Source organism: Centropristis striata, chromosome 4, assembly GCF_030273125.1.
Source record: "Centropristis striata isolate RG_2023a ecotype Rhode Island chromosome 4, C.striata_1.0, whole genome shotgun sequence".
Lineage (NCBI taxonomy): Eukaryota > Metazoa > Chordata > Actinopteri > Perciformes > Serranidae > Centropristis > Centropristis striata.
Genome location: NC_081520.1, coordinates 526139 through 553435, shown reverse-complemented (window position 1 = coordinate 553435; position 27297 = coordinate 526139). Strand labels below are relative to the sequence as shown.

The 27297-nt window shown below is 40.8% G+C and overlaps 1 protein-coding gene across 1 annotated transcript; it reads right to left on the bottom strand.

Annotated features, from left to right (window-relative positions):
* Positions 1–3568: 3568 nt before the first annotated feature.
* Positions 3569–16736, bottom strand: LOC131969465 (TRPM8 channel-associated factor homolog). The gene is made up of 11 exons (XM_059330478.1): positions 15718–16736; positions 15381–15597; positions 13918–14203; positions 12632–12912; positions 12265–12436; positions 12047–12141; positions 10891–11101; positions 10395–10631; positions 9486–9709; positions 9222–9335; positions 3569–4297 (listed from the first exon to the last, which is right to left on the bottom strand). Exons 1-11 carry the CDS (start codon positions 16518–16520, stop codon positions 4064–4066), a joined length of 2874 nt encoding a protein of 957 aa, XP_059186461.1. The 5' UTR covers positions 16521–16736; the 3' UTR covers positions 3569–4063.
* Positions 16737–27297: the final 10561 nt, after the last annotated feature.

Below are 27297 nucleotides of genomic sequence, written 5' to 3'. Positions count from 1 at the left end.
AACAGAACAACTTGACACACAGTGCCAAATTAATCTTCACATCCTCAGCTTTCAGATGATGTCAGCACTTCTATGTGGCACTTATTGTTGACCTGCTATCTCCCCCTAAATAACCACTTCCTACAACCCCCAGTTGTCAATAAAAGTGGGCAGAATGATAAAGAATGCATCAGAAAAATGCTTGTTGGTCAACACAGAAAACGTTCTTTTTGTTCTCCTTCAGTAGACGCCTGAACATGGACACAAACCCGGTTTGTGCACCCTGTTACTCTGTTGCACATGGCGTCCAGCTAGCAGCTAGCAGCTAACAGGTTGATCTGTGAAGGGATGGAGCAGACTTGGGTCTTTCTCTCTCTCTCCACTCTCCCTATCTTAAAAAAAATGGTAAAAAGTGTGAAACACTAACTTAAACACTTTCAAAAAATATTTAGTTACAGATATTTAATGTATGTTATTTGTTTTTTTTAAATAAATTATCAGAAAAAATATCTTACTTAAAGATTAAAGGTTAAAGCAGGGGCCACATGACCAATACCAATAATGTTGCAGGGGTCGGACCAAAACTCTGAACTAAATTCTGCTCAATATTAATTTAATCGCTTTATAAAATACAATAAAAGCATCATAAATGTGTTCTATGTGGTCCACTTGGTCTGTGGTACATCCCCTAAAATTTACCTTTAAGGATTACTGGGTCTGGGTTATTATGGGTTAAAGGGACAAATTTAGGAGAAAAAAATAGCAGATTTAGGAGATTAAAAGTGGTAAATCTACGATAAAAAAGTAGATTTTACCCCCCAAATATTATCGGGTCAGTATTTTTTATTTTTTTTATTATTTTTTACTTGGCCCTGATAAAATGTCAATACAGTATATTATAAAACTCCCTCCAAGCACCAGGCAAACACAAGTCGGTTCTCTCTTTGCATTCTCCGCCTTCGTTCTTCTGTTTCTTGCTCCAAACGACGCTTTATTGCTGCAGTCTCTTGATCGGCTATCTTTCTTTTAGCTTCTGCTTCAAGATGCTGCATTTCCAATTGTTCCTTTTTTTTGTTCCTTTCACACTTCTAGAACTGCCTGGCTTGCAGCGGTGTCTGCAGCAGCCTGTTGTTGTTTGACAGAAGACATGTTTGAATGCTCTGAGGCTTCTTTAAACATGGAAGTGACAGAAATTGACTTATTTGAACTTGAAAAGAAGAGAGAGCCAATCTTCCTCTTCTCCTTCTGGAATCTTACTTTTCAGTCGACTTGATACTCTGGACACAATGAATTTAGAAATCTCTCCACACAGATCAACTCTTCGACGCATTTCCTGGTCTGGAGTTGAGACTTTGCGTATGTCATCATAAATGCGCTGGACATTTGTAGAGAGACTTGTGACATCATGCATGATATCATTAAGTAGATCCTCAGATAAGGGCTCTGTTCCTTTTGATATTGACTTCTTGGCATATTTAGCTTGTGTTCTCCATTTGTTGTAGTTATAATTGAACCTCTGATGCAGCACTTTTATTTTTGCACGTTGCAATTTTTTACCCTTCTCAGTTAGAGTTCTGGTTCTTTGACTTCTTTTAGGCTGCTCAAGAGTTTCTCAACATGCACTTTAGAAAGTTGAAAATGTGCAGAAAACCAATTAATAAATCTTCAAAAATGTTACCTTAGAAATAAACTCATATACTCTTATGTATTAGACACTTATAAAAGAAAATTGATTAGAAACCTAAATAACAATTATCAATTCCGAACACACTAACAAATTCAATCAATTTTGATGAGCAAATGAGTCAAAAACATTTTATACACACACCACAGTATGCACAGTAAATCTTTGAGCAAACATCCACCGCTATAAGGTGGCGATTCTTGGAGTTTTTTTTTTTTTTGTACATACAGTTCTTCAGTTAATATACTTAGTTACTTTCCACCATTGCTGTCAACGTATAAATTAATGAAATTAATATCCTTATCAAAAACCATGACCCACCACTTCAGGGTTACACGATAAAACACCAGGATTTAATGTAGAAGTATATCATGTTAATTTTGACACATCAAGAGAACATGATCTATTAATGAAAGAAAGTGTACAGGGACTCAGACTCAGACTCAGAGACAGAGAGCAGGATTAGGCAGTGTTCTTTATTGAAAACAGGGTTCAGCACATGTGAGGCAGTCAGACATGCTAAATAAGCATAATCAGAATTCCAAAAAACTGGTCAAACAACACAAAGGAAAACTCATGTAAGGAACACAGGAACAAATGACACGAGGGTATAAGACGGACTGGCACAGACCAAGGGGAGAGGACAGGACTGAGACACTGAGACACAGCGTGGGTCATCAAGGTAGTGGGAACAAGACAAAATAAAACAGGAAATATGAAAACTGCATACCAGTGGTGGGATGTAACTCAGTACATTTACTCAAGTACTGTACTTAAGTATGATTTTGTGGTACTTACTTTACTTGAATATTTCCATACATAATATATTATGTGTGGAATTTACTAACTTACTTATTTATTTATTTATTTATTTACTTCTACTCTTCTACTTCCACTTTTTAGGCAAATATTGTACTTTTTACTGCACTACATTTAGCTGAAAGCTTTAGTTACTTTTCAGGTCGAGATTTATTCAATTTCAAATTATTACACAAGTTAACAAATTAAACCACATAAGAGTATATTAAGTAGTTAAAATGAGCCCTTAAATGACAACAGTAAAACACTGCTCACTTAAATGCATCAATAATTATTATTGATGCATTTAATCAAATAATATATTTGGAATATATATAAAACAATCTAAGTGGGTTCATTCTGCATAACGACTACTTTTACTTTTGATACTTTAATTACATTTTGATGCTGATACTTTTGTACTTTTACTTCAGTAAGTTTTGAATGCAGGACTTTTACATGTAGTGGAGTCGTTTCATAGTGTGGTGTCAGTAGTGTTAAAAGGCTCACACACTCACTGTGTTTCCCTTTCTCCTGCCCATGTCCATGCTTTGTGCACGCATGATGACCTATGCACTGTGATAAAGTTTGTACATGGACATGTGACCTCATAGTCTGTTGTTAAGTGTTTATATCTATATCATCCAGAGAATGAGCCTGTTATGTGTGGCTGCCAGCAGCATGTACCTTGTTTAGCCTGTAGATGGCGCCATTGTACTGTGTCCTAAGCTAATGATAGTTTGCATGTTAAAGCTGTTTGTTTCCCATTAACAATTAGTGTTATTATTTAGATACTGGTGACTACCTGCCTTGTAATATTTTCACATGCATATGTGATTTAAATGCAGCTTGGCCTGTTATTACATTCCTATGTGTGCTAATATTCCTTTGTTTATATTTGAGATGGTTATGGCCTTTAATTATCATTTCTTTATTAAGTAGTAATGGGAATGTATTTTTCTCATTTTTACAGAACCAACTAAAAATGCTGAAGACACTAATGTGCTGATGATCTTCGAGAGAAATTAAACTGCTGGAGCACACCAGGATTCACACTAACAACGCCTCCTCATCTTTTCACTGTGTACTGACCTACACACCATTTTTGTTACTGCTAAAAAACCTGGAAGAGCTAGCCCTGCTCAGTTACCTCCCAAACAAGTAGATTTACTTAAGTAAGGGATCTGAATACTTCTTCCAACACTGCTGTATACACACAGAGAAACACAAAGTAAAAGCATTACGACAGAACAAGGAAGTTGAAGAAGAAAGACAGTGTACTGATCCACAACAGAAACATCTACATATTTTAAGGATGTGACCCGCAAGAAGACCCAGGAATTACTTAATTACTTGAATGAATGCGTGTTGCTGCAAAAAATAAAGCTGCAATAATCAGCATTTATTCATTTACAGTGGGCTAAATGACTGTATATAATGTGAAAAGAGTCGCTCATATTGATGAATATTTTAGAGTTTAAAGCCCACTCACCTAAACACTATAATTACTGAAATAAGCCGAGTTTACAATCCTATTCCTGATTATGAATGGACAAACATCTCTCAACAACTTCAATCAGCAGCATTGTGAGTTGAGTGATATTAGACCATGGGGTGGTCCCTCCAGGGAGGCAGGCTGCAGAGGATCTCCTCAGTAGCTCTGGTTATGGGCCAGCCCCAGGCCTTAAAGAATCCACACAGGTTCATCTCCACAGCCCTGGAGAACGTCTCAGCATACAGGTTCATCTTTCCGTCGTTGTCAGTAGGAACACCGCTCATCTCGTGGTAGGCAGCAAACACTTCCTTAAAGGCACCCCAGCCAAACCTTTCCTGGAGCTGCATAGAAGGAGACGTGTGATAGAGTTAACACTTCCTGCAATATACTATATGAAACATGTTTGAAACATATGACAATCCAACAGTCCTGCAACCCGAACGACCACAGAGGTCTTTTGTTCCTACCCTCTTATTTGAACAACAGGAACATTTCCTAATTAAGTGCAGCGACTTGTAGCAGGAGATAAACACATCCTCAAACCCAGTGGTGGAGAGATCCTTTACTTAGTAAAAGTACTAATAATACACTGTGAAATTACTCCACACAAGTAAAAGTCCTGCATTCAAAATTTACTGAAGTAAAAGTACAAAAGTATCAGCATCAAAATGTACTTAAAGTATCAAAACTAAAAGTACTCTACAGAATGGACCCACTCTGATTGTTTTATATATCCTGTAAGCCGCTTTTTATTGCTGTCAATATAGGGCTCATTTTAACTATTTAATATACTTTTATGTGGTTTAATTAATAAAAATGCATAATCACTTTAAGATCATGATTTTGTGTTAAATCTCGACCTGAAAAGCAACTAAAGCTGTCAGCTCAATGTAGTAGTAGAAGTAAAAAGATTCTCAAGTGAAGTAAATGTACTTTAAAGTTGTACTTAAGTACAGCACTTGAGTAAGTGTATCTAGTTACTTTCCACCACTGCTCATACCTAGCGGTCGCAGTTTTGAACACATGGTTAATGTTGCTGACTGCTTAGGTTTAGGCAACAAATTTACTTGGTTTAGATTCATATCATGGTTTGATTAAATATGATTTCATGTTTTGGAACTTCAGTGATGTATGGAAGTATGTGAGTGAAACCTCTAAAGCCAAGCTGTTTCAGGGCATGTATTTTACTGCAATATAAATTATATATATATATATATATATATATGTAAGTCCTGCACCTCTATGGAATCAGCACAATCATGGTGATAAGTGTAAAGAACTCAAAAATTATGTTTTTGTGCAGAATAACACAGTTGTAATGACATAAATCATAAAAAGTGAAAAAACCCAAGTTGAATTTCCCTGAAAAATGAGGTCTCCACATGCTATACATATTAAACTTTTTGCATTTTTAGCAACCTCTACTTGCAGCCTCTCCTGTCCTCTCCTCTCTGCTCTGTGTAAACAGATTTTCCGTGAATATTTATCCTGTGACAGTTCGTCTCGGCAGAATCAATCATGGCTTCACGTTGTTGCTGAGGAGCTCAGAATGGCAATGTTTTAAATGAGAAATGTCGAATAAAGTGATTTTTTACAGAAATATCACAATTTTATGCTGCCTAACAACCCGATGGCCCTCCGAGAGGCGGGGTGGAAGAAGGGCCAAACCAGACGGACATCTCGGTAACGACAGGAACGGACACAGACAACGATTCTAAGATAATGAGAAGATGCAGGTGTGGATGGGAGAGGGAGACCACTTTCAGAGGTTTAAGGATTCACCAGGGAAGGAAGAAATGCGAAGTGGGAGGCCAGCAGCAACATTGCATTGCAACCGCAGGTAAGACAAGAGGAACCCAAAGCCAGGTAGCGAACCACAGGGCTGAGGGATCCAACGTTGCTGATGGAAGGCAGGCAGAAGGCGCAGGAGGGCCCTTGGTGGACACTTTTTCCTCTGAGGGTGACACCGATGAGAACACCCCTAAACCACCAACAAATCCCAGAACACCAACAAACCCCAACAATCAGGAACCAGGACGGAGGACGGAGAGGAAAGAACCGGGACGGGGGCAGCTGGTCAAATGGCCAAAAGCAAATGAGGTGGCAGTTTGGCAGCAGCTCGACAAGTACCTCTGCGTCATCTTAGAGCACTCATTGCAGGGTCAGGTGGAAACCAAGCTGAACTGCACTGGAGACATCCTGTACGAGGAGTGCAGAGGCAGGTTTGGAGTTGTGCCTGGAAAGCAGAGCGCTGGCCCAAAGCAGAAGGGGAGGAGGGAGAGAGAGATCGAGCAGTTGGTGATGAGGCGGCGGCAGCTCCGAAAGCAGTGGAGGAAGGCAAGCAATGAGGAGAAGGAAGGCCTGAAACCACTGTGGGAGGAGGCAAAGAAAACTCTTGCCAGCCTGCGGAGGGCAGAGCGTATCCGCAAACGCAGAAGGCAGAAGGAGAAGGAGAGGAGCAGCTTCTTCAAAAACCCCTTCAAGCATGCAAGACGGTTGCTCTAGGACAAGAGAAGCGGGAAGCTGGATATCACACAACCTGAGCTGGAGAATCACGTCAGGGAGTAGTACAGCGACCCAGCGAGGTCAACCCCACTGGGATCACCAGGTTATGTTCCTCGCCCAGCTCCCCCATCCTTCCTGTTCGATGCTGCTCTCCCCAAACTCAGTGAGGTAGCTGAAGTTGTCCGGAAAGCGAGAGCAGCTTCAGCACCAGGTCCCAAAGGAATTCCATACAAACTGTACAAGTACTGCCCAGGAGTCCTGAAACATCTGTGGAACCTCCTGAGAGTGGCCTGGAAGAACCAAGTTATCCCTTTAGAGTGGCAAAGAGCTGTAACAGTTCTTATCCCAAAAGAGGCAAACTCCACCAGCATCAGCCAGTTTAGGAGCATTGCGCTCCTGATCGTCGAAGGGAAGATCTTCTTTTCCATCCTTGCCAAGACGTTGACCACCTACCTCACAAGCAACAGGTACATTGACACCAGCTGCCAGAAGGCAGGTGTGCCAGGTTGTGTGGAACACTCAGCAGTGATATGGGAGCAGATCCAGAAAGCAAAAAGAGAGAGAGGTGACCTGCATGTGGTATGGCTGGACCTTGCCAACGCGTACGGGTCCGTCCCCCACCAACTCATCGAGTATGCCTTGGACTTCTTCCACATCCCTGTCGGCATTCATACCCTGGTAGTGAAGTACTTTGAAGACCTCCGGATGTGCTGCACCCATCAGGACTTCACCACAGGCTGGCAACGGTTGGAGGTAGGCATTGCCATGGGATGTTCAATCTCTGCCATCCTGTTCGTCGCAGCCTTCGAGATCATCCTTATAGGGGCAAGGAAGATGGTCGGAGGAATAAATCTGCCGTCAGGTCAAAGGCTATCGCCAGTGAGAGGCTACATGGATGACATCACCACGATTCTCCAGACAGCGGCATGTAAGACAAGACTGATCTTCATCCTCGCCCACCCCACAAGCTCGTCAATCCTCTTCAGCAAACCCTCAAAATCCCGCAGTCTGTCCCTAAGGAAAGGGGTCAGAAGTGACCACACCACCTTTGTCGCAGGCGGTGAGGAGATCCCACTGCTGGCAAGTCAACCCATCCGTAGCCTGGGTCGAACCTATACAGCAGATCTCTCTGACAGGTAGATGGGGGAAACAGTGAGGAAGCAGCTCACAGATGGCCTGGCCAGGATCAGTCAGAGCCAGCTCCCTGGCATGTACAAAGTATAGAGCTATCAGTTCATACTTTACCCTAGGGTGATGTGGCCGCTGAAGATGAGCAAAGTTCCTTCCTCAGTGGTAGAAAAGATGGATGGGCTGACAAACTCATCCATCAGGAAGTGGCTGGAACTGCCGAGATGCCTGTCAGATGTTGGCCTCTTCGGCAGGAACACACTGCAACTGCCACTGCGATCCATTGGCCTTGGATACAAGCAGGAGAAGGCTCGGATGGTGCTGGAGCTGACGGAATCCACTGACCAACTGGTGAGAGCAGCTGGCTCCCAGATACGAACAGGGAGGAAGTGGAAAGCCCAGGAAGAGGTCGACATGGCCATCAGCAGGCTGAAGCACCGCGAGGTAGTTGGCAGAGTCCAGGAGGGTCAAGCAGGCCTTGGGAGGAGCGAGACCCCCCTCTTCTGGTCAAAGGCCTCCAAAGAAGAGCGGAGAGCCATGGTGGTGGCTCTTGTCATGGTCTGATCTGTGGAAGATCCCCCAAGCCAGGCTCAACTTCCTGGTCAGATCCACCTATGACACCCTACCCTGTCCCCGAAACCTCCACCAATGGTTCGGAGCGGAAGAGACCTGTCCCCTATGCAGTACCACCAATGCAAGCCTCCAGCATATCCTGTCGGACTGCAGGACTGCGCTGTCCCAAGGCCGTTACAGGTGGCGACACAATCTAATGCTGAGGAAGCTGGCAGAGTCATGCAGGCTGGAGGCTAACAGCAGACCTTCTGCTTCAGCGAGACGTCCCATCCCGTTCACAAGAGCTGGAGAGAACATCATCCCCCTTCGCCAGAGAAAAACAGCAAGACTCCTCTCACCTGGCAGTGAGTGGTCTATGAGGGTCGACCTGGGGAGACAGCTCATATTCCCCAGGGAGATTGTACAAACTTCACTCCGGCCAGACCTGGTCATTTGGTCAGAACCAAGCAAGACCATCCTGTTGGTGGAGCTCACTGTCCCGTGGGAGGAGGGTATTGAGGCTGCCAACAAACTTAAGCGTGCCAAATACGCAGACCTGGCAGAGGAGTGCAGGGAGGCTGGCTGGAAAGCCATCACATGCCCCGTCAAAGTGGGGTGCAGGGGCTTTGTCGGGTCCTCAACCGTCCGCTTGCTCCGTGACATGGGATGCACGGGAGCAGGGTGTTGGAAAGCCATTAAAGAACTGGCAGAGGAGGCAGAGAAGGGTAGCTTCTGGCTGTGGCTAAGGAGGAAGCATAGTAGTTGGGGGGGACAGATAACACCGAGGGCATCGGCAGGGGGTGGCACGGAGAGATCCCTGCCACCGCTCCGCCACCAGGAGATGTACTGGGGTTAAAGGAGAGAAACTTCCATGACTGATGGTCCCCAGCTGATGACCCGTCCATGCCCAGAGAGATGTTCAGGTGTTCACCGTTCACGCATGCACAAACGGCACCGTCGGAGGTGCGTCAGGCAGCAATGCTCTGCAGGTAGACCATCAACCTGTATTCTTAAGGTGTTGCGATAGTTTGACTCGAGCATATTTGCTACAGAATGTGAAATACATTAATGCTCTTTTACCTGCAGGTATGTCTCCAGGGCCACCCACAATTTCCAGTTGCTGAGGTTCCTGCCCTCCCTGATGTACTTTTCTACACGTTCCTTCCGCTCTTTTAAGGTCAAAGCTTCATGAGCCTGCATGGAAGACATAACGCACATGATATTATAATGTTAACCAAGGGGAAAACAGCAGTACTGAGAAACATATGATAACAGCAAAAAAGTCACATTACATAACAAACTGGATTTTCTGGACCTTGGTTATTTAGAAGTGATTTGCTTTACCTTTGCCCTGTTGAGCCCCAGCACCTCTTCATGCACATACACTGACCACAGGTTGCATGTTGCCTCTGTGGTGTGTGGTCTGAACTCCCAGTTGCTTCTCTGTTGGTTGTGTCCCAGTTCATGACTTTCTCCCCACAGGCCTTTGGTCCTGGCATCATTCAGTCTGAACAGTTCAGATGCTTTAGATGAGTGCATCATTACAGGATAACCAGCATGCATCCAACCTGGATGGAGAGAGAGAGAGCATGGCAATGCACTTTAAGATATCTTGATGAGCTCGCTACTGAAGTCAAGTGTGAACACAATTTAGGATATCATAGAACATGGCATTTGAACTTTACAACAGAAAGCAAAAATGCTGTTTATATATTCTGTCCCTGGTAGTTTAAGCAATTTATTTTCATTCTATGGTAACTATACTACATATACTATACTATATATAGTAGCCCAGTAACTATGGTACATTATCAGTGGCCTTTAAGTTTAACTCCTTGAGGATGTTGGCGTCTTCTGATGACTTTTTGTTTCTGATGCTGTAAAGATTAAGGACTTATTAATCCCACAATGAGTAAATTCAACCTTTGCATTTAACCCATCCTTTTTCACAAACACACAAGGAGCAGTGGGCAGCACATTACTGCGCCCAGGGAGCTGTTTGGGGGTTAGGTGCCTTGCTCAACAGCACATTCGTCCTTCACCTGTCAGTCCTGGGATTCTGTTACAAGCCCGATTCCTAACCTCTGAGCCACAGACTGCCCAAGCAGTTAGTAGCAGGCTCTTTCTTGATGCCACAGTCTAGAACTCATGGAATCTGTTTTCATAAAATTGTATTATTTTATTTCTTTTTTAAGGATTTACATTACATGCATTGGATAAGATATTTGAGAATGTGAGAGCAAACACACTTACCAGCAGAAATCTGCACATCTGCAACAATGCGCTCTTTGCGTTCAAACTTTCGTGGTATGACAGCCAGATCTGCAACTCCCTTCATGATGTCATTCCAGAGCCCTGCCACCTCATCAGGGCGCTCCAGGCCTCGAATAACTTCTGATGGGACAGTAAGGACGATGTTGTCAAACTCAAACTCTGCCCAGGGTGCAGGAGCTGTGCGCAGCGACGGCCACTCATCTGCTGTGGTCACACCTGAAATGAACACAAGGGTGGGTGAAATCATAACAGAGCTGAATTATTTGGGTAAAAACCCCATTTAGGCACAGCATGAAGTCTTTATTCAAATCTATCAGGAGAATCTAAACTGACTGAGCAGATTTTGCTCTGTGAGCCCCTAGCAGGTTAATCCAGCCATGGGCTGTGAATCTGGTGCCAAAACTGATTGTAACTGCTGCATGATTTGCATAAACAGTCCTTTGTGTAGCGTGAGAAGACAGTGACACACACTCACCACACTTATAATAAGGAGCAGGAGTGGCTATCTGCACTCTGACCTCTGCCCCCTCCACCTTCATGTTGGGTGGAGCCACCAGGTAGATGAGTCCCCCCCACAGGTTCCACACCTCCATCTTTTCCGTGTCGACGAGAAATGTCTGATGAACACGCGGTGCTCTCTTCAACTCTTCATGCTTCAGATAGTCTGATTGACAACCAATCTGAACCTGAGGAAGACATGGAATGGACACTCGATGATTCAAATGTTATCACATGAGTGAATGGGCGTTATCAGTGGCTATCAGCCCATAAGTATGTGTGAGTAGGACCTGCTCCACCTGCTCCACCTGCAGGTAGGCCAGTAGATCATTATCAGCCGATTGATTGGGCAGCTGCATCGCCTACTGTAGTAAATATGAATGACACCCAGACAGAAGAGATGAGTATAAAGCACGAAAAGACATTCTTAGGGAGGGTGGTGATGGGAGGTTGATGAGTCAAACAAACGAGGTCTTTCACCCGGGAGGCCAGGTTTCATGTCCCATGTTGAAACAAAAGTTGACAATGTTGTTAGAAATAACGTCAGTTGACCTCTGTGCTTAACGTTTTAACATGATCTATGTAACTAGAGTCACTTTCGGTGCTTTGTCCTAACCTTAGAGAAGTGGTTTTGTCGCATAGTCGTAAAGAAAACGTTGCCTTTTAACTAAACCTAATCATTTGTGCAACCTCCTCAACCGTTGACATCAATCCGTCCATGAACCGGACGTCTTCCATCCCCCATTGACCGTCGTCCCTTCAACCTTAAACCCCCTAATCATTTCATCCAGTACCTCGATCCTCCAACCCTAACCCTAACTCTACATCATCCCAGTTCTCCATATGCAGTAAACTTTTCTAACTCAAATCTATATTGGTGTGGTCTTTGTTATTGAAACTGTAGTTTGATTTTCCATAGATGCATATTTAAATCAATCAACACCGAAAAGGTTGGAATTGAAAATTAATGAATTCATTGTTTACTGTTACTGCTCTTCACTCTTTTCAGATAACCTGACTTCCTGCTCTTTTTTCCCCATTGTTTTCTGTACTTATGTGTATTTTGTCTGTGTTCTTCTCTCTCAATGCCTGTTTGTTGTTGTACCCTGTGGTTTTGTGTACTGTAAGCCTACCATCCAGTTCTTGTTGACGAGTTCTGCTGGCATGATCATCTCAGTCTTCAAACCCGGCGAGAGGTACAGGCCAGTACTGATCCACTCGGCCGATCCTGACACATACACAGAGCAACAAAGTTCATACTCAGACGTGCATGTACGGCAAACGACAGAGTTGCATGCTGGTTATCTCATAATCATTTCACACATTTCTGCCCAGAACAATGTGGTCTGACCTGCTGTGTCAGCATTAATCCTGAGCCTTCGGTTGTAGACAAAAGGCATCTTGGCATCATGGATGAGGTACGGCAGGAGAGCATCACGATCTGGGGACACATTATATACCTCTATCCCGAGACTGAGGAGTAGGTGGTCCGTGGGAGTCTTCACAGGGTTGTTCTCACTCACCTTGAAATAAAGCAAATATAAGTTATTACAAAACAGATCTCTGTAACACAACCTGATCGCTCAGTCTCTGACTCACTGGTAGTACACACTATTCAATGTTTGTAAACCTTTAAACTAAATGCCAATGTCATTAGAGTTCTCTGTTATTGTTTTGTGATTATTAGTATCTATAACATAAAGTAATTCGATGCCTACCTGTGGCATGTGGGACTTCAACATGTCAGTGAGGATGGTCAGCACCTGTGTGTAGGAGTAGCTATCATAGGCCTTCATGTTCAAGAAGTTGATGCACCCAGACTCCAGTTTTTCAAGCTTTTCCTCATCCTGCTCGGTGAGTGTTGTGCCCTTGGTAAGATGACCAACAAAGGAATGCAGAAACTGGCGAAAGTGGTATGTTTCCTTTGTGGCCTTGTAGGTATCTTCTTTAATCGTTGCTGCCAACAGGCTTAAACCCATTTTGTTCAGGATTTTGTTTCCTGAAACAAAGTTCAACAAGTCTGAATCAATTTACTGGTTTTATGCTCCAAAATTAATGACTAGGGTTTGACAAATCAGTTCAAATACATTCTGGTACCAGTTTTATACAATTAAAAGTATATTCAGCTTCTTCTTTTACATTTCAGTTGCAACAAGTAGCATCCTGCTTTATAGGGTTTGGGCTGGATCAGAAATGGACATATGCAAACTCAAAACACAACATGCTAAACTATTTTTTTTAAAGAGAGGCACAAAGTTATCAGACTGAATTCCAACTGCTGTCAGCCCAAACAGTTCCTGAAGGGGAAAAATAGACAATGGCAACAGTATGATGTGCCATTTGCAAAACAGCATAAAACATTATGCAACTACACTGTTAATTAAACTCTAGAACTTCACTGTATTATTTTAAAAAGGGCTCCTTTTTTCCACATTAAGTTCAAATGCCATAAAATAGGTAAAATACTTTTGTTACAAATATTAACCATAAAATTGAATTTGAAATCTGTAAAGTATTGTTTTTATTTGTTGTTGTTTTTTACATTATTATTCATTTGCTTAATGATCTTGAATACCAAATTTCAGTGAATTCTATGTACAACAACAACAATAACTAGAAAATTTCCTCTGGGGAAATTCTGAAAGGGCCACGGGGGCTACTGCCGGTGTGTTTACACTATGATGAGATTCTTTAGAGATTTCAAACAATTAATACTAGTCATGTTATAATACTATATAATATACAAGGAGCACACCTACAACAAGCATTCCTTTTCAAGTATTTATTTATACAGCAACCTATGACCTTTAACCTCAAAATGTGTGTGTGTGTGTTTGTGTGTGTGTGTGTTTGAAGCATATGTATCTGGAGGAGTGTGCGCGCTTATGAACGTATGTGTGTGTTTTTCTGTGGAAATCTTTATGAGGGGTTGTATTTGCATTATTGTGCCTGATGAGTGTCGAGGCAAACATGTTGTACACCAGAATCACAGAATAAAACTCACCTAAGAAATCAGTCATTGGGTTTCGCCCAGGATGAGTCTGTGCCCAGTACCATGCGTGTCCACCAATCAGCAGGCCTCCTCCCTCTGCTACAAAGTCTTGGATTTCCTCCATGTGTTGGTCGCTGTACACGTCACAAACAAACACACTCAGGTCTTTCCTGAACTCTGTCTCCTCATACTGTAACCCTGACTGGCTGAGATAGCCGCGCCCTGGCACAACACCAACAACCCCCTTCCGGCCTTGGTCCAACCAACCAATGGCATTGTTCCAAAATGAAGACAGTGCCTGTAATGAAAGGAATTCTTATTATTAAAAGAAAATATGTGACATTATTTAACACACTGATGATACCTCAATAAAAGGTAATAAGTTAAGTGAGCATTTGCAAACAGTGATATAACATACTGTACTTCATACCTGATACACAATGCTGTGTTTTCACTATGTACTTAATTTTACTTATTCTTTCTCGTCATTTAACCCTCTGAACCCCACAACCACAGAAACTTAACAGGCATTATCGTCAAAATTTGAACTTTCCAACAGTCGTTGGAGAGCAGATACAAAACAGTTATGAGATCTTTTTTGTCTGAATCACATTATGTTATGTTTTTAAAATGTCTCATTGAAATGATGCCCTTTACCCTAACCTTAACCTCCTTACCCCTACTCCCTAACCCTACCCCCAACCTCACCTCATTCTTTTGTATATATTTACTCCCAGGTTTTATGAATTTACCTTTATTTAATGATTTATATCTATATCTTAGGGTTTAACTTCTCTTTCTTTTTCATTATAGATGTGAGTTGATTTCTGTTATATATTATGAATTGCTTTTTATATTCCTCATATAATTTTAGGGTTTTTCCCTCTTTCCTGGCCCCTATCTCCTCCATCTGGTTACCTGGCCATGATGACTTTCACTCCTCCAATACACCTATTTATGGGGTTTAAATGTCCCGTCGTCTCAATAGTTCCATCTTCTCCTTATTATGTGATTCACTCTAAATATGCCCTCAGGATTTACATTCTGCTACTCCTTTGACCCTTTTGACCTCCTCCCGGGGATCCCCCTTCTGTTGTTTTTTGTTCTTTACGTTTTTTTAATTGAATAAACAAGTTTTATCCCTGTTTATTTTATTTATTATCACTACTTTAGTTCAGCAACATACGGCCCCAGATTACCTGACACAAGACTTAACCTGTGCCTGTGCCTAGTAACCTTTTCCCCATGGGATTAGTATACTTTTGTCCCCTAACCTAACACCTAATCCTAACCCCAACCCCAACCCGAAACCCTAACCCTGGCCCTAAAACCTAAAGCTAACCCCTTACCCTAAAACTTAACCCTAACCCTATCCTCAATATTAACAACTAATCCCAACCCTAACCCTAACCCTAACCCTTAACCCCATTTTGGGGTTCAGAAGGTTAAAGGAATTAAAAAAACTTTAGACTGACCTTTGATGACATAGGAGCTTCATGTGCAATCACAATGACTCGTCCCTTCCCATAGTAGGTTCCAGCCAGGAACGCTCGCCCATCCTCAGTGGTACCAATGGGGAAGGCTAGTGGGCCGTGGACCAGAACCTCAGAAGCCACTAAATCACGCCCGAGGTCAAACTCTGAAACCCCCTGTAGTAAGGACTTCCAGTCATCCTCAAAATTTTTACCAACACTGTTTTAGAGCAAAGACAGAGAAAAACCGAGGGAGAAGGGGAAGAAGGAGAAGAACTTTCAAACCTTTTCAGATTACAAAAAACAGTCTATACGACTTAAAAGAGGAGTATACTCTCACCGTAAAGCCATCCATGAGGATGGGATGTGAGGGGGAACAGGCAGGATCTCTGCCGTCCCATAATATGGAGTAAAGTTGATCCCTGATACACCAGACACCTTATTCCCTGGAAATTGAAGAATTGTGGTCTCGGGAGGATGACTTGTAGCCCAGTGCCACGCCTGCCCGCCTATCAGCACTCCTCCTCCAGCTTTCATAAACGCCACCAGGTCATTTGCGTCTGGAGCCACGCTGTAGGCATCAGTCACATACACACCGACCCCAGCACTGTCACTGAATTTCCCAACAACTTGGACGTTGAAGCCGGACTTGCTGAGGTTTTTAGCGACCCACTTGGCGCTATTGTGGACCCCGACAGACAGGTTATCAGATCCATCTCCTCTCAGCCAGGTCACTGCGTTCTCCACCAGAGCAGGAAAGAGGGTCAGGTAGGACTCATGACTCAGGACCACAATCCTTCCACTGCCGTACAGAGAGGCCGCCATCAGGACCTGGCCTTGGCTGTTCATTGCCAAAGGAAAGGCATGGTCTCCACTCAGCACCAGCTCACAGGGAACACTGTCCACAAGGATGTTCAGCTCTGTCAAGCCTCTCATCAGGGACTTATAGGCCCCTTCATGGTAGGACTGGGTGGGTTGGTCGGACATGGTGAGAAAGGTCGATGCTCTGAAGATAGGATGAGGAGGTTGGATGGCAGGATGGCACGAGAAAGTGTACTGAGTCAACTGAAGGTTGTGTTTGTGAGTGCACCGGGTTGACCTATGGGAACAGAAAGAGTACTTCAAATTAAATGTTTTACACATCTACAAAAATCTATAAAATATCTAAAGTTTTTGAAACAAAATTTCAGCATGGATTTGTCATGATCTGACATAATGAGATTAGACTAACCCAGTCCTTTCATGATTTATTAAGCCTTTATAAAGGGATCATTACAATACAGACGTCTGCCTATGGTTAATGCAGGTTCTTATCACGTAGGCGAATACTTCCAAAGAAAAGATAAAAAACCATTTCTGAGGAAGCCGTTGAGGGTTAAGTGAGGACATGAGTAGCAAAACCTAAAAAAAAATAAAAAAATTAAACTTGCTTGAGAAAACACCAGAATAATATTATTTCCATTACAGGGTGGTGTTTTAAAGGTCTGGGTGTATTCACGAGGAGGGAAAAATGCCTAATTCAGCACCAAATGTGTTTGAAAAATGTTATCAAACTAAAAACTGCTGCAGCTTCAGAAAGCCAAACAATGTCCTGAACCCTTAAACACCTTAATAGGTTTTACACAGTTGATTAATTTAGTCATTTATAGACAGAACAACTTGACACAAAGTTGTGAGAAAGAGTACAGAAAGAGTACATCAAATAAATGTTTTACATTAAAGTTCTTAATCCATTAAGGTCTGAGATTTTACTAATTTAAATTTCATTGAAAATCTACAGGAAAGCAAAAATGTAGTACTTTTACCTGATTTTAAAGTTGTTCTTCTTGACGTATAATTCAATAAAGGCACAACAGTTTTCCAAAAAAGAAAACTATATGATAGGGTAAGCGAAAGGAGGGACTATTTAAAGAAAAAGTGAGGAGGAAGAAGAGGCGGGCTGTGACCAGGGTTTGACTAGAGGATGGATGAATTCAAAATGAGTCATCGGTTTATCATTTATTAAAGTTTGCATATCTTGCAAATATGCAATCGGTTACCTTGGAAGTGTTTGACTCATATGGTTCCTGGGAAGGGAGCCACAAGGAAATGTTTCTACAGAGAACAAAGTGCACTGAAAGGGTAAATACCTGTTACAACCCCACTTCAGAATACTACAAACTAATTCTTCATAAAAGCAGAAGTATAGAAATGGTTTCCTGTGTGTGCTTACCTCTTGTGTCTCCTCACTGTCTCAGCAAAATATGTAAAGAAAAAAAAGGTTCACTATGAGTTCACTTAACATTGGTTTGCTCCTCCTAGATCTATATTCCACTGATCTTAACACAAGATCAGATTGCGTGTGTGTTTGTGTGTGTGTGTTTGTGTGTATGTGTGTGTGTGTGTGTGTGTGTGTGTGTGTGTGTGTGTGTGTGTGTATGTGTGTGTGTGTGTGAGTCTCCTCAGTCAGCACAACTCTTACAGTATTGCTGCTTTGGTGGAACTTTCCTCCAGGAGAATTGGCAGATATTGGCAGATTCTCCATTAGCATTGGAGTAAATGATTTATTTGAAATGCAGTGAAGCAATATTGGTTGCGTATGTCGAAAATATATATTTTTTACAACATTTGACAGTACCCTCAGTGGTGGTTGTATTTGAACATAATTACAAAATGTTTTGTCTTTACCGCTCACACACTAACAGATTTTTGTGCCTAGCCATGCCGACTGTCCCCATTCAGTGCTGACTGGTGCAGACTTTACCCAACTGGGAATCCTGGGTAAAATCTGGCAAAATTCTAACCCTAACGCTAGTGTGTCCCCAGCTTTACATCTACATATTATTGGTGCTCTTCTTCGCCACCCGCTGAAGAAACATTATCCAAAAGCCATATTTAATACAATTTAGACAAAAAAACTGAATCTTTCCACAAACAAACATTTTACCAATGCCACCATCAAATAACATTAACCCTTTGTGCGCCACACCGGTTTCCAATCAGGCACGCTCGCTAATAGATTTCACAGGTATCACCCACAGCAACACCAAGACAGGTAAGTGTTACCCACAGAGATCAAAGTAAAGTGAGACAATATTTCACACAACAACCACAACTATCCCTTAAGCAAGTTCTCATGAAATAAGCCAAAGGTGTGAAATACAGAAGTAAAGGAGTGGTTTCCTGTGGTTTTGAGAAGTATCACAGTATCACACAGACGTCAATGTGGTTGACCCGAGTGAAAAGTTAATATGATTTAGCAAAACACCAGAATAAAATTATTTCCATTAGACTGTGGTGTTCCAAAGATCTGGCTGTATTCATGTAATATTCTGAAGGTTATATTAACCATTTTAGCCATTTATGATGACTGAAAAATGCCTAATTCAACACCAAATGTGTTACCAAATGTTACCAACCCAAAAACTGCTGCAACTAACTTATTGGACATTACCTCAAAAATGTATTTCTTTTCAGATTTTAAGTAATTTCAATGTAGAATGGAGGACCTTTACTTTAGAATATATCTGAAATTGAACAATTAAAATGCTTGTCTTTTAGTATGGCTGTAGTTATACAGACATGTGTACATGTGCACTGCAACCCTCTGTCTCACAATGTCTTGTCACTGTGAAGAACAGAGGACGACTGAGAGAAAAACTCTCTGAATGAGTTAAATAATTCCTACAGCAGTTGAGCTGTTTCACTATCACTGCAGATTGAAAGAAAAAGTATGTGAACCCTTTGAAATTACCTAGTTTTCTTAACCGAATGCCACATAAGCAATTATAAAATGTCATGTCATGTCATATTATTGAACACATCCATTGAACATTCAAAGTGGTGGTGGAAAAAAGTAAGTGAACCCTTGATTTAATGACTGGACGAACCTCCTTTGGCAGCAATAACCTCAACAAACCCTTCTGATAAAATGCTGAATTTTGGACCATTCTTGCTTTCAGAACTGCTTCAGCTCAGTCACATTCTGAGGACGTCTGGTGTGAATGGCTCTCTGGAGGTCGCTCCATGGCATCTCTGTTGGATTGAGATCTGGGCTCCAACTGGGCCACTCCAAAAGGGAGATTTTCTTTTTTGAAGTCATTCTGTAGTAGATTTACTTTGATGTTTAAGGTCATCATTCAACTTCTACTGAGCTTCAGCTGGCAGACAGCCATCCTGACATTAACCTGTAGAATACCTTGATGAAATTTGGAATACATTTTCCCCTCAATGATAGTAAGTGGTCCAGGCCCAGAGGCAGCAAAACAGCGCAAAGTAATAATGCTCCCTCCATCATATGCTGCATGTTCTTCATGAACAATTCAGCCTTTGTTTCATCAGTCCATAACACATTTTCCCAGAAGTGTTGTGGAGTATCAAGGTGCCTTTTGGCAAACTTCAGTTATGCAGTGATGTTTCTTTGGATTGCAACAGCATCTTCATGGCGTCCTGCCATGGATGCCATGCCTGTTCAATCTTGTGTGTGTGAAAGATTCATGACTAGAGATATAAACAAGCTCCAATGAAGCCTTCAAGTCTTTACTTGTTACTCTGGAGTTCTTTTTTACATCACTCAGCTTTCTGCGTTGGGCCTTTGGAGTCAACTTGGCTGGGCGGCCACTGCTGGGGAGAGTAGCCATATTGGGCCATCACAAACTCAGACCCTGGTTGCCGTGGCAGCCATTTTTAAAAATGGCTTCAAGCAGTTGGTAAAACTTTCCTTTCCCATTGGACCCAGGTGCAATAATGGACATAATCTAGATCCTATAACCCTGAGAACCAAATAAAATACCCACTCACACTTTTACAGACTTTTACAAAGTAATGGGTCATCTCATTATATTATAATATCATTATATTGTGCCGTGAATCAGTAAAAACTGTTATATATTTTGGGGCTTTTTGTCAGATGGTGGATGCTTGAGCAAATTTGGTATGGATGATTTTTAAAAGTAATTACTCACTCTTATATATGTGTTATTATATGTATGTACTTTATTTTTCATGTTTACAGACATGGAGGACCTCAGAGACTCTACGGGGGTCAAATTCTTTGGACATTTAAAAGTGAAATTGATATGACCTTAAACATTACGGTCACTGGCGGCAGAACAAAGCCTTTTAGTAGTTCTACTCTACACACAAATGCAGGCTATCTCACTTTGTCTCAGTCTAATGCTTTGCTAAAAGTGGACCTTCTCACAGCTTCTATTAAAGGCTTTTATCAGGGTGGGAACATTGATGACATCCAAAACATCATGATGAACTCTCATTATTATCTATATATTATCATGGAGGTTGGGAGCGACAGGGAGAGCCTTATGAGCTTCTGCACCTCTGACAGCAAGCTTTGGGTTTGTGGCTTCAGGTCCTGGAGGATGGACACCACCTTCTTGATGATGGTGACTTCTCTGCCTTTCAACAATATTTTTTTATTGAAGCTTCAAGTGCATATCAAACTTTATGTCGAATATACAAACTTTTTCATTTATATCCCCTCGAACATACATTCATTCACACAGACAAAGAAAATGAGTAAATAAAATGGACAGTGACAACAAACATCAATCTAATGCAAAATAAGTACTAAAATGAAATAAATAAGACTAAAGTGGAGCAAAATAAAAAATAAAAATAAATAAAAAATAAAATAAAAGGCAGGATCATTTCATAACCTGACTTCTCTGCCTTTGAACATATCTCCCACCATGGCCAACTCCAGGCTAAGCCTCTCCGGCTCTTCTTGACAGCTGGGCTGCACACAATGCTGTGACAGTCTGAACTGTAAAAAAAAAAAAAAAGAAAAGCCACTGCCACTGCAGGAGCCAGTGAAGCTCTCCCCGGTGAATTTTGGGGCAGGGAATCATAATTATCTGGCGGACTGAAGGACACTGCAACTGCCTTTTTATTAGCCTCCGGAAGGAAGGAGAGGAGGGTTAGGGTTAACCTTAACCCCTACTGGCACAGTGAGGTACTGCTGGTCCTGTTGACAAAGGGAAGTTTCTGCCTCTCTCCCTTTCTCTCTCTCTCTCTGGCGCTAACTGGTTCAGAGGGGAGTTTGGAGAATAAATTGTGAATCCACTTTTGGGGAATCACTGAACAGCTAGCCTACTACGGCCCACTGGCTAGCAACCATGGTCCACCTCACAATCTACGCACACATCAACAGCTACACAAGCAACAGTTTTGAACAACATGGTCTCACAGGAATCCATGAAATAGCCACGGATTTGCTTAACTCAAAATCCGTGGAATAGCCACGGAATCACTCAAATTTCCGTGAAACTGACACGGATTTTGTTACAATGCAAGTTAATTAAACATATGTTTTATTTTCTAAATATTCACTCAGTGAATGTACATAATCACTTTGTGGCGAAGATCTTGCCAGAAAAAGACGATCCGCTGTGTTTTATTTTGAAATCTCCCTGATCCAGAGGATCACCAGACGATCAGGGAGATTTCAAAATAAAACACAGCGGATCGTCTTTTTCTGGCGAGATCAAAATATTGATTTTTTCACTAAAAATGAGAGAACTGTCCGCCATGTTTTTTGTTCTGACCGCCGGAACCTTGAAAGTCACATGACTTGGAACAAACCAATAGGAACAAATATCCATGGAATAGCCACGGGATATTATATATCATTAACTTGCATTGTAGCGAAATCCGTGTCAGTTTCATGGAAATTTGAGTGATTCCGTGGCTATTCCACGGATTTAGAGTTAAGCGAATCTGTGGCTATTCCACGGATTCCTGTGAGACCAGGTTGGTTTTGAAAATGATACATTGATTAAGTGCTGAAAAACATGTTTTTATATATTAAATTATTATTTTAATTGTTGTGAGAACTGGGACAGGGTATATCTATATATGTATCTTTATTTATCATCTATATCATTGTGATGTAAGCTCTCTTTTACAGTGATGTTAAAAAGCAGTTTCTACCAACGCGGAACAACAAACTCTTTATGTTTATTATTCCCCTGGAAGAATATTTCATCAGTCCACAAATTTAAGGCAGAATTGTTCATGAAGAGCATGCAGCACTATGGTTGCTTTAAAAGCAGTGTACCACACACACAAGACTGAACAGGCTTGGCTTCCATGGCAGGACGCCATGAGGGAGGCCTCTGATTTCCAAAGAAACATCGCTGCACGCCTGAAGTTTTCCAAAGAGCAACCTGACACTTTTATTAATCAATCAATCAATCAAATCAAAATTACTTTATTCATCCCAGAGGGGAAATTCAGTTAGTCTGGTAGAATCTCTGTTAGAAGTAGACAGCCTGATGGCTGTAGGAGAGAATAATAATAATAATAATAATAATAATAATAATAGGAGAGAATAATAATAATAATAATAATAGGAGAGAATAATAATAATAGTAATAATAATAATAATAATAATAATAATAATAATAATAATAGGAGAGAATAATAATAATAGTTATAATAATAATAGGAGAGAATAATAATAATAATAATAATAATAATAATAATAATAATAATAGGAGAGAATAATAATAATAATAATAATAATAATAATAATAATAATAGGAGAGAATAATAATAATAGTAATAATAATAATAATAATAATAATAATAGGAGAGAATAATAATAATAGTAATAATAATAATAATAATAATAATAATAGGAGAGAATAATAATAATAATAATAATAATAATAGGAGAGAAGGATCTTTGTATCTCTCCGTCCACTGCTGTTGTTTTGCTCCATAAAGGTTTTGTGTAGCAGATGATCTGGTATTTCAGTCAACAAAACAAAGGCTAAATTAAGAGTCATCATTTCATGAGCCTGCAGTAAACACAATGAAGTAATATGATTGTTAAACCATGTAAATCAAGTGAAAAAACAAAAACTTTTATCAACAGAATGCAAAAAGATCAGGCTTTTCTAGTCATTGAGTCAAGTTTTTTTGATCAAAAAAATGTACTCCACCTTTCCCTGCTGAGCCCCAGAACCTCTCCATGCACAGACACTGACCACAGGGTGCATGTTGCCTCTGTGGTGTGTGTTGGGTTTCCCAGCAGCCTCTCTGTTGGTTGTGTCCCAGTTCATGGATGACGCCCCACAGGTTTCTAGCAGCACCATCAGTGTTGACCAGCTGCTGTGGACTATGTGCCATGACAGGATAACCAGCGTGCATCCAACCTGATGGAGGAAACAGTCTCAGACGACAAGGTGACCTCTTGTTCAATAACTACTTTCCACTGACAAGTTTTTGGGTGTGAAATTTTCAGCAATTATGTCAAAATATATATTTTTTAATGTCAAGAGTGACTGATGTTGAACACCATCCCTGCTGAGAAAATATTAATTTTGCCAGACACTTACCATCTAATAAAAGTAAACAACGGTAAGTTATTTCACAGATAAATTATTAAAAAAATACAGATAACATCCAGTAAATATCTGTATTATATATATATATATATATATATATATATATATATATATATATACTGTATATATACACTGCAAATTATTTGTTTTTTTACAAGATAAAAGAAAATTAATTTCTTATTTTAAGTGTTCAACTTTACGCTGTAATCTTATTTCTAGATTTAACAATCTTAATTCAAGAAATCTTGTCAAGTGAAAATATCTTGATGCATGGCCAGATAATTTCACTTGTTTTGAGTACCTTTTCCCTCAGATAGACACAACTTTTTTGCAGTGTATATGTATATATATATATATATGTTGGTATATGATGGGCAACAATTCTTTAACACAGAAAGAGATTTTTTTTTTTGTCAGTTTACAACAACCAAGCACTCTCCAGGTCCACTTGCTTTCTCCCACAGTCCAAAAAAATGCACTTAGGTTTAATTGGGGAGTCTAAATTGCCCGTAGGAGTGTATGAGAGCATGAATGGCTGTCTGTCTCTCAGTGTCAGCCCTGTGACAGTCTGGCAACCTGTCCAGAGTGATCCCGTCTCTCGCCCAATGCCAGCTGGGATCTAGTGTGGATAAACGGTTAAAGGAACACTCCACCGTTTTTTCGTATTATAACATGTTATTCGGTCAAGTAAGACGAGTTGATACAGACCTCTTGCGTCTCAATGCGTGCACTCAATCGCCCTGGCGCGCGGCGCCACTTGGCTAGCACTTAGCTTAGCCCAGTTCATTCATTAGGATCCAAACAGATGGACAGTTAGAAGCCACCAAACTCCTCCACGTTTTCCCTATTTAAATACAGCTACACGAGTAGTTAAACCACCAAGTATGGCGACACAAAATAAAACGTGGCGCTTTTCTAAGCGGATAAAAAGGAGAACTATAATGTATGGCGGAATAGCACTTGGGAGCACTTCGAGTAATATCATCACTCCTGAGGGGAGAAGATTTTTCAGGAGTGATTACTGCGCCGAGTCGAAGTGCTCCCAAGTGCTATTCCGCCATACATTATGATATGTATGGCGGATAGCCATACATATCATAATTAAATATATTTTGATGCTGATACTTCTGTACTTTTTATAGTACGGGCCTCTACTTCTCCATTCTCACAGGCTGAACACCACTCATATGACCAATCAGTCATCTGTTAACATTCACATCAGGTGTTTAAGGAATATTCATAAAAGCCCGGCTGCTTCCGCCTCTGTAGAACAACTATTACAGATATATCAGTGTAATCAACCACAAACTCACCAGATGTGCAGTACGGAGCGGGAACAGCCATCTGCACGATGACCTCTGCCCCCTCCACTAGATGATATAAAATATAAATAAAAATATATAAATTCAATTTATGGACACAACAGAACAATCACAGTTCTGCAAATACAGTTTATTACCTGTAACTATAATTCCATAGACACAAATCAAATAAAAGAGGTCTTAGCTTTTGTGTTGGCATTAATCTTGATTCTGTGCTTGTACCAAACTGGCATCAAGGGGTTCTCCTTGATGAGCTCGGGTTAGGGTTAGGGTTAGGATTAGGGCTAGGGTTAGGGTTAGGGTTAGGGTTAGGGTTAGGATTAGGGCTAGGGTTAGGGTTAGGGTTAGGGTTAGGGTTAGGGGTTAGGGTTAGGGTTAGGGTTAGGGTTAGGGGTAGGGTTAGGGTTAGGGTTAGGGTTAGGGGTTAGGGTTAGGGTTAGGGCAGGAGGGTTAGGGTTAGGGTTAGGGTTAGGGTTAGGGTTAGGGGTAGGGTTAGGGTTAGGGTTAGGGTTAGGGGTTAGGGTTAGGGTTAGGGCAGGAGGGTTAGGGTTGGGTTAGGTTTTTGTTAAAACGCAGCACTCTTGGAGAGTGCTACGGGGGGCACGGGCGCAGGGGATCAGGCAGATAAAAATCTTTTTATTTCCCTTTTATAGTTTTGCTTTAATAAAAGCTGATAAAAAATATTTTTTTATGTATGCCATAAAAATGGTTTAAAATAATCGATTTAAAAGCTGGAGGCTGGAGGTCCGGACGGGGGTTGAGGGAGCAATTAAAAACTCCGTGAGTAAAATAAATGAAGGAAAAAAAATTAAAATAAATGAATAAAATAAAATAAATAAAAGTGGAGTTTATTGAGGGCTGCTCCGATTATTTCCTCGGAGGAGATCTAAAAGGTATATGTATAAAAGCGGAGTAAAATCACAATTAAAGAACCATAATAATAATATATGAAAAAATGTTTATATAAAAGAAAGGGGAATAAAATTAATAAATAGGCAAACCAATAATTAAGTAATTAAATGAATAAGTATAAAAAAGAAATAAAATAGATCTCTAATAAATAAGTATAAAAATCATATATAAATAATTTGAAACATGCAGTCCCAGAATAAGTGCTAATGGATTTAAAATATAAATATATAACGATGAGGGGTGTATAAAACAGGGTTAGGGCAGGAGGGTTAGGGTTAGGGTTAGGGTTAGGGCAGGGTTAGGGTTAGGGTTAGGGTTAGGTTTTGTTTAAGAAAAGGTGGTGGCAAAACAAGACTGTTTTGCCACATGCACTGGCACAGGCTATTTCTTAAAATCATATAAAACCCCATCATCTGGTAAAAAATAACTCCTTTTGTGATTAAAAATATGTTTACTTATGTTAAAAAAAGAAATAAAATATAAAATAAGTAAATTAAAAAACCGGAAATAAAAGTATGGGACAGCTTCCCCTATGTATTTTGTGTGGGGAGGGTTAGGGTTAGGGTTAGGGTTGGGGTTAGGGCAGGAGGGTTAGGGTTAGGGTTAGGGTTAGGGCAGGAGGGTTAGGGTTAGGGTTAGGGCAGGAGGGTTAGGGTTAGGGTTAGGGTTAGGGCAGGGTTAAGGGTAGGGTTAGGGCAGGGTTGGGGTTAGGGCAGGAGGGTTAGGGTTAGGGTTAGGGTTAGGTTTTTGTTAAAACGCAGCACTCTTGGAGAGTGCTACGGGGGGCACGGGCGCAGGGGATCAGGCAGATAAAAATCTTTTTATTTCCCTTTTATAGTTATGCTTTGATAAAAGCTGATAAAAAATATTTTTTTATGTATGCCATAAAAATGGTTTAAAATAATCGATTTAAAAGCTGGAGGCTGGAGGTCCGGACGGGGGTTGAGGGAGCGATTAAAAACTCCTAGAGTAAAATAAATGAAGGAAAAAAAATGTTTAAAAATAAATGAATAAAATAAATAAAAGTGGAGTTTATTGAGGGCTGCTCCGATTATTTCCTCGGAGGAGATCTAAAAGGTATATGTATAAAAGCGGAGTAAAACCACAATTTAAGAACCATCCAAAATATGTAAAAAAGAATAAAATTAATAAAAAGACAAACCAATAAATAATTAAGTAAATAAATAATTAGGATAAGTATAAAAAATAAATAATAAATAAAATAGATCTCTAATAAATAAGTATAGAAATCATATATAAATAATTTAAAACATGCAGTTCCAGGATAAGTGCTAATGGATTTAAAATATAAATATGTAAACAATGGGGGGTGTATAA